The following is an 8,565-nucleotide window of genomic DNA, read 5'->3' on the forward strand; positions in this document are numbered from 1 at the left end:
CCTACACCTAAATATTTTCAAGTCACTAATTCACTTCACAAGTTACCAAACTAAACTTAATTCAAAATAAAAGTTCACATTTCAAGTACCTACACTTAAACATTTTTAACTAACTAATTCACTTCTCAAGTGACTACACTTTACTAAAATCAAAATACAAGTTCACATTTCAAGTACCTAAATTCAAAACAAAAGTCACTAATTCATAATTCAAGTAACTATACTTAAACATTTCAAGTCACTAATTCACTTCACAAGTTACCAAACTAAACTAAATTCAAAATAAAAAGTTCACATTTCAAGTACCTACACCTAAACATTTCAAGCTACTAATTCACTTCACAAGTTACCAAACTAAACTAAATTCAAAATGAAAAGTTCACATTTCATGTACCTACACCTAAACATTTTCAAGTTACTAAGTCACTTCACAAGTTACCCAACTACACAAAATTCAAAATGAAAAGTTCACATTTCAAGTACCTATACCTAAACATTTTCATGTCATTAAGTCACTTCACAAGTTACCAAACTAAACTAAATTCAAAATGAAAAGTTCACATTTCCAAGTACCTACACCTAAACACTTTCAAGTCGCTAATTCACTTCACAAGTTACCAAACTAACTTAATTCAAAATAAAAAATTCACATTTCGAGTACCTACAGCTAAACATTTTCAAGTCACTAATTCACTTCACAAGTTACAAAACTAAACTTAATTCAAAATGAAAAGTTTACATTTCAAGTACCTACACTTAAACATTTTCAAGTCACTAATTTACTTCTCAAGTAACCACACTTTAGTAAACTCAAAACACAAGTTAACCTTTCAAGTACCTAAACTTAAACATTTTCAAGTAACTATTTCATTTCTCAAGTGATCACACTTTAGTAAATTCGAAACACAAGTTCACCTTTCAAGTACCTAAATTTAAACATTTTCAAGTCACTATTCAATTCTCAAGTGACCACACTTTAGTAAATTCAAAACACAAGTTAACCTTTCAAGTACCTAAACTAAAATATTTTCAAGTCACTATTTCACTTCTCTAGTGACCACACTTTAGTAAATTCAAAACACAAGTTCACCTTTCAAGTACCTAAACTTAAACATTTTGAAGTCACTAATTCACTTCTTAAGTGACCACACTTCACTAAATTCGAAACACAAGTTCACCTTTCAAGTACCTACACTCAAACATTTTCAAGTCACTAATTCACTTCTCAAGTGACCACACTTTAGTAAATTCAAAACACAAGTTCACCTTTCAAGTACCTAAACTTAAACATTTTCGAGTTACTAAATCACTTCTCAAGTTACCACACTTTAGTAAATTCAAAACACAAGTTCACATTTCAAGTACCTAAACTTAAATATTTTCAAGTCACTATTTCACTTATCAAGTAACCACACTTTAGTAAATTCGAAACACAAGTTCACATTTCAAGTACCTTCACTTGAACATTTTGATATCAATAATTCACTTTCAAGTTGACCAAACTTTACTAAATTGAAAACACAAGTTCATTTTTCAAGTATCTACACCTAAACATTTCAAGTCACTAATTCACTTCAAGTCACTAATTCACTTCACAAGTGACCAAACTTAACTAAATATAGCCTTAACATTAAAAAAAATTCACGTAAAATGTCACACATATTACATTTATGGAATTATCTTAGACAGAGAGACGAAACTTCCACAAATTAATATGCAGAACTAATCAAATTAAGGATAAAATTGGGGCTTTCACAGTTGGGCAGTGTAAAAATGTAAATATGCATAGAATTAAGTCACCCATGTCACGAATATCACGAATTTAATATCTAAAAATCATTGGATAGGTAGAAGAAAATGACAATATAAAAATTGCATCACGGAAACAAACCTGAGATAGATTCATAGAATCCGTCAAGCATTTCAACGCTTTCTGAGTTGTCCGCTTTGGGTACGGTGGAATGAGGAAAATGGAGCAGCGGCGCTGGTTGCTAACCAGCAGTGAGGTGGTGGTATTTGGAGCAAGAAAGAGAAAAGAGAGAGGTACCGGTAATAAGAAAGGAGAAAAAAGGAAGAAGATGCAGCGGCAACGGCGAAGCCATTGGCCGACCGACAATAGCAAAGATAGTTAGAGAGAAGTGGAGAGAGAGAGAGGTTGATGCGGCTATTTTGGAATAATGAATTTGGGTTTGGATCTTTAAGTTTAAAAAGGAAAGAGTATCCTGAGTGGATCTTCGACGTTAGAACAATTTGATCAACGACTAACAAGGCATTTAAAAATAGGTCATAAATTGGGATTTAAATAGAGACCCCAATTGATATTTAATTTTGGCTAAAATTGATATCAATTGGAATAAAAAATGGCTAGAAATTAAACACAAGTAGTATCATCAATTATTTATAAATTAGGATGAATTAGTTAAAAATAGTATCATGCAATGCGTATATAAATCAGATAATTAGTTATTTTATCATCACATTAACACAAGTAGTATATTTTCTCAATCGTATAATATTATCAATGCATTTTGTAAATTAGGATGATTTTTTGGTTAATTAGCTTTTAAATAAGATATTATATATATACCGCGTAATACAACGTGTTAATCAGATAAATTATCGATTAATTAACTTACATTATTACAACTTCAATAATGTAAAAATAAATAATATAATAGTAAAAAATAAATAATATAATTATTCTCAGATTAGTTATGAATAAATCGCGTAATTAAAATCGACGATAATAATAATTAGAAATAAAATAGACATTTATAAATTTTGAATATTTATTTTAAAATTGTCAATAATGATGATAATAATAATAATAATAATAATAATAATAATATTAGATAATGTATTTTGTAAAATAATTGTGAGTGTGCATGTTTACGAAAAAATAATAAAATATTATATTTGAATTGATAAATTATAAAAAATGGTAATAAAAAGTAATAAAATAATTTGTTTATATTTTTGGTAGGATTATCAGTTAATTAGATTCAGTTATAAAGCTTTTGATTACTGCATATGTCACTACACGAGATATGCGGATATATACATATATTCAATTGGCTATCATGCTTCCAAATACGTACGATATATATCGATCACATATACCATTTTATTACCCCATAATATACATCGGTTAGTTTATCTTATGTTATTATACCTTCAATAGTATACTATATATCACATTGATCGATCGCATGATATCAATATATTTAATATATAACTGAATATATTTTGTTAGCTTTAATTTTGACTACGTATTACGTACATCACTACACAAGAGATATACATACATATATATAAATGTAAGTTTCTAACTTTGCACTACGTACATCACTGCATAATATATATATATATATATATATATATATATATATATATATATATATACCTATAAATACACACACACATATACATACTATCGACTATCAAGTGTTAAATACGTAATATATACATCACATACATACACGAGTATATTACCCCGTAATATAATGCGACATATTTCATATACATACTTTGAAGAGTTATCGATTAATGTGATTATTAGCTTACATTAATATAACTTCAACATACAGTGTATTAATACTTCGATCATTTTAAATCAAGGTATTCAATATGTTTGGATAGATTCTACTAGTTTTTGACTACATAGTTCATCAATCACTACATCATATATATATATATATATATATATATATATATATATATATATATTAACTCTTTAATACTACTATATACATCACATACATGATTTTACTACTCCATAATAATTACAACGTATTTCGCATATACTCAGATGAATTATCGATTAGTTTATCTTATGTTATTATACCTTCACTACATAATATATATATACTATATATATACCTATACATACACACACATATACACACTATCGACTATATCAATTTCTAAATATGCACTATATACATCACATACGTACACGAGTATATTATTCAATAATATAATGCGATGTATTTCATATACATACTTTGATGAGTTATCGATTAATTTGATTATCTTACATTAATATAACTTCAACGTACAGTATATTATTACTTCTATCATTTCAAATCAAAGTATTCAATATGTTTGGATAGATTCTACTACTTTTTGACTACATCGTTCATCAATCGATCACTACATCATAATTATATATATATATATCAAATCTTGAATACGTACTATATACATCATATCCACAAGTATGTTACCTCATAATAGAACACATTCATTATATTCTAATGAATTATTAGCTATTATTATATTTATTATCAAATATGTGTGATCAGTGTAATTTCAAAAAAATATATATTTGATTTTGCTGCTAGACCGGATAGGGTGTTTTGTGCGTGCCGACTTTTATCCTGTTTTTGCCTTGTTTGTTTGCTTGTCTGTTTGAGGCTTTGTTTCGAATTTTGTATAGTGGCTTCGGGGGTTGATGGTGGAGTAGGGTCATATTCGAGGTGGCTAGGGTGGGGGTTAGTTTTGGAAGGGGTAAAGAGGGGAGGGCAGGGACGGGTGTAGGGTCAAGGCAGGATGGTAGGGTTGGTTTGGTAAGGGGTGGTAGAGGTAGGCAAGAGACGAGAGAGGATAGATTGAGGGTAGGGTCTTAAAATATAGGGACACTCTAAGGTAAGTCCGTTGAGCTGGGAAAGATCCTTAAGAAGAGGAGGATTAAATTGCGTGTTTTCAGGAAACTAAGTGGGTAGGATCTAAGGCTAGGGATGTGGATGGATTCAAGCTGTGGTACTCAGAGAGTGAGAGGAGGCAGAATGGAGTGAGCATCTTAGTGAACAAGGATCTTAGAGGGCAGGTGGTGGAGGTTAGGAGGGTCAGTGATAGGCTAATGACCATTAAGATAGTCGTTGGGGGGTTTACTTTGCATGTGTGTAGTGTTTATGCGCTGCAGACGGGCTTAGATGAGGAGGTGAAAGCAAGTTTTTGGGAGGCTTTGGATGAGGTGGTGAGAAGCGTACCTAGCTTAGAAAATATTTTCATAGCAGGGGACTTTAATAGGCACATTGGGGTTTTACTGGGAGGCTATGATGATGTGCACGGAGGCTTTGGTTTCGGTGATAGGAATGGGAAAGGAGCTGCGCTATTAGATTTTACGAGGGCTTTTGGGCTGGTGGTTGTGAACTCGAGTTTTTCAAAGAAAGAGGATCACTTGATTACCTTCTAAAATGCGATAGCCAAGACTCAGATGAAATTTTTGCTGTTTAGGAAGGGTGATAGGGCCTTTTGTAAGGACCGTAAAGTCATCCTGAGTGAGCATCTTTCGACCCAGCACAGGCTTCTAGTGATGGACTTGATAATCAAGAAGAGCAAGAATAGAAGGTTCAGGAAGGGCCGACCTAGGATTAAGTAGGGAGGTTTGACACCAGTTAGTATGCTGAAGATAAGAGAGAAAGCGGCAGGAAGGAGGGTATGGGAGTGCTGGAGGGACGTGGATGTTATGTGGGATAGGGATTCCAGTTGCATCACAGAGACTACAAGAGAAATGTTGGGTGTTTCGAAGGGTCGGGCAGGATGTCATAAGGGGGACTGGTGGTGGAATAAAGAAGTTAAAAAAAGTGAAGAGTAAGAAGGGAGTGTATGCTAAGTTTATTGAGAGTAAGGATGAGGAAAAAAATGGGTGAATAGGGAGGTGTAAAAAGTAGCGAGGAAGGAGACCAAGTTAGCAGTTATGGCAGCTAAGGCAACAGTATTTGAGAGCATGTATGCGAGGTTAGAGGAGAAAAATAGGGAAAATAGATTGTATAGGCTGGCTAAAGCTTGGGAGAGAAAGGGTTGTGACCTCAATCTATTGAAGTGCATTAAGGGGGAGGATGGGAGATTTTTGGTGGAGGATGTCCACATTAAGAAGAGATGGTAGGAGTATTTTCATGGTTTATTAAATGAGGAGGGGGACAGAAGCATTGAGCTAGGGGAGCTTGAGCACTCGGAGGATAATCGGGATTTCGGTTACTGTAGATGTTTTAAGGTTAAGGAGGTCAGAGAGGCTATTCATAGGATGCGAAGGGGCAGGGTGACAGGGCCTGATAAAATTTCGGTGGATTTTTGAAAGTTTACTGGTGGAGCTAGTTTGAGCTGGTTGACTAATTTGTTTAACGACATTTTCAAGTCTGCAAAAATACCTGAGGGTTAGATATGGAGTACGATGATTCCGTTGTATAAAAACAAGGGTGACATTCAGAGTTGCAACAACTATAAGGGTATTAAGCTGTTGAGTCACACTATGAAGACTTCGGAGAGAGTGGTTGGGCGGAGATTGAGAAGGGTCGTGTATATTTCAGAGAATCAGTTTGGATTTATGCCCGATCACTCGATAACAGAGACAATCCACTTGGTGAGAAGTTTGGTGGAGAAGTATAGGGAAAGGATGAGGGATTTACACATGGTGTTCATCGGCCTGGAAAAGGCTTATGATAAAGTCCCAATGGAGGTTCTTTGGAGATGCTTGGAGGTGAGAGGGGTCCCAATGACATACATCAGAGTGATTAAGGATATGTACGATAGAGGGAAGACTCAAATGAGGACGGTGAAAGGAGACTCTGATCATTTCCTGGTAGATACAGGGTTGCACCAGGGATCGACTCTCAGCCTATTTTTATTTGCGCTGGTAATGGATGTGTTGACACGGAGTATTCAAGATGAGGTGCCTTGGTGTATGTTATTTACAGATGATGTAGTGCTAATTGATGAGATGCGGGGGGTGTGAATAAAAAATTGGATGTTTGGAGGTAAACCCTTGAATCTAAGGGGTTTAGGTTGATTAGGTCCAATACGGAGTATTTAGAATGCAAGTTTAGTGACACGAAGCAGGAGGACGGAGTGGTAGTGAGGTTTTCCCAGGATATTTGTAAGAGGGATAGTTTTAAGTATCTTGGGTCTATAATCCAGGGGAATGGTGAGATTGATGAGGATGTCTCTAAACGTATTGGAGCAGGTTCGATGAAGTGGAGGCTCGCCTAGGGAGTGTTGTGTGATAAGAAGGTGCCTTTAATTAAATCTTAAAGGCAAGTTCTACAGAGTGGAAGTTCATCTGGCCATGTTGTATGGTGCGGAGTGTTAGCCAGTCAAGAACTCCCACATCTAAAAATTGAAGGTAGCAGAAATGCGAATGTTGCACTGTATGTGTGGACTTACTAGAAGAAATAGAGTTAGGAATGAGATTATCCGGGAGAAGGTGGGAGTGGCTTCGGTGGAGGACAAGATTCGGGAAGGAAGGCTGAGATGGTTTAGGCATATGATGAGGAGGGGCATAGATGCCCCGGTTCGTAAGTGTGAGAGGCTAGCTTTGAATAGTTTCAGGAGGAGTAGAGGTAGGCCAAACAAATACTGGAGAGAAATGATTAGGCAAGACTATTACAGTTTTCTGAGGACATGACTCTAGCTAGGAAGGTGTGGAGGTCGCGGATTAGTGTAGAAGGTTAATGCATGTGTGGCTTATAGCTAGTAGCTAAGGAGCTTCGGTGTAGCCAGCTTAGTAAGCGTACGACTGTGCTCACTGGTAGGAGCTGTTAGTGTATGCTACTACGAGGGGGTGGCTTTTTATTATTTCTTATTTACTGTTTTTTACTTTCGTATTGCTCTTATTTTCATAGCTCTCTTAGCTCTATTTGTATTATTTCTCATTTCGTATCTCGGTTATGCCATCCATTCTTCTTCAGGTATTACTATGACCGTGTTAACTATTCTTGATCTTGAGCTGGGGGTCAATCGGAAACAATCTCTCTACTTTTTCGGATGTAGCGGTATGGACTGCGTACATTTTACCCTCCCCAAACCCCACTTGGTGGGAATTCACTGGGTTTGTTGTTGTTGTTGTTGTTGTTGTATATATTTGATTTTACTTATAATTATTTTTTAATAAAAATCGACCACAAGTGGTCTCTTTTTAAAAATATTTTATTTTTTAATACAAAAGTGACCACAAGTGGTCAATTTTTTAACTTTATTTTCTTTTTTATTTTTTAATTTCAAAACCGCCACTTCTGGTCACTTTTATAAAATATTTTAAATTTAATTTTTATAATAAAACTGACCACATGTGGTCACGTTATAAAAATACTTCTTAATTATATTTTTTAAATAAAACCGACCACAAGAGATTGATTTTTTAAAATTATTTTCTTTTTTATTTTTTAATTCCAAAATCGACAACTTGTGGTCGCTTTTATAAAATATTTTAAATTTAATTTTTAAAATAAAATCGACAACAAGTGGTCGCTTTTTAAAAATACTTTTTAATTATACTTTTTTAAATAAAACTGACCACTGTGGTCGATTTTTTAAAATTATTTTATTTTTTATTTTTTTAAATCCAAAACCTACCACTTGTGGTTGCTTTTATAAAATATTTTAAATTTAATTTTTAAAATAAAACTAACCACAAGTGGTCGCTTTTTAAAAGTACTTTTTAGTTATATTTTTTTAAATAAAACTGACCATAAGTGGTTGGCTTTTAAAAATTATTTTCTTTTTTTTTTTAATTCCAAAATCGACCACTTGTGGCCATTTATATAAAATATTTTAAATTTAATTTTT

At 33.7% G+C, this 8,565-nt stretch overlaps 1 protein-coding gene across 1 annotated transcript; it reads left to right on the forward strand.

Moving 5' to 3' along the window:
- Nucleotides 1–1,970: 1,970 nt before the first annotated feature.
- On the forward strand, nt 1,971–5,197 carry LOC107876738 (craniofacial development protein 2-like). Its single transcript, XM_047394089.1, has 2 exons — nt 1,971–2,127; nt 4,725–5,197. Exons 1-2 carry the CDS (start codon nt 1,971–1,973, stop codon nt 5,195–5,197), a joined length of 630 nt encoding a protein of 209 aa, XP_047250045.1.
- Nucleotides 5,198–8,565: the final 3,368 nt, after the last annotated feature.

Source organism: Capsicum annuum, chromosome 7 (assembly GCF_002878395.1).
Source record: "Capsicum annuum cultivar UCD-10X-F1 chromosome 7, UCD10Xv1.1, whole genome shotgun sequence".
Lineage (NCBI taxonomy): Eukaryota > Viridiplantae > Streptophyta > Magnoliopsida > Solanales > Solanaceae > Capsicum > Capsicum annuum.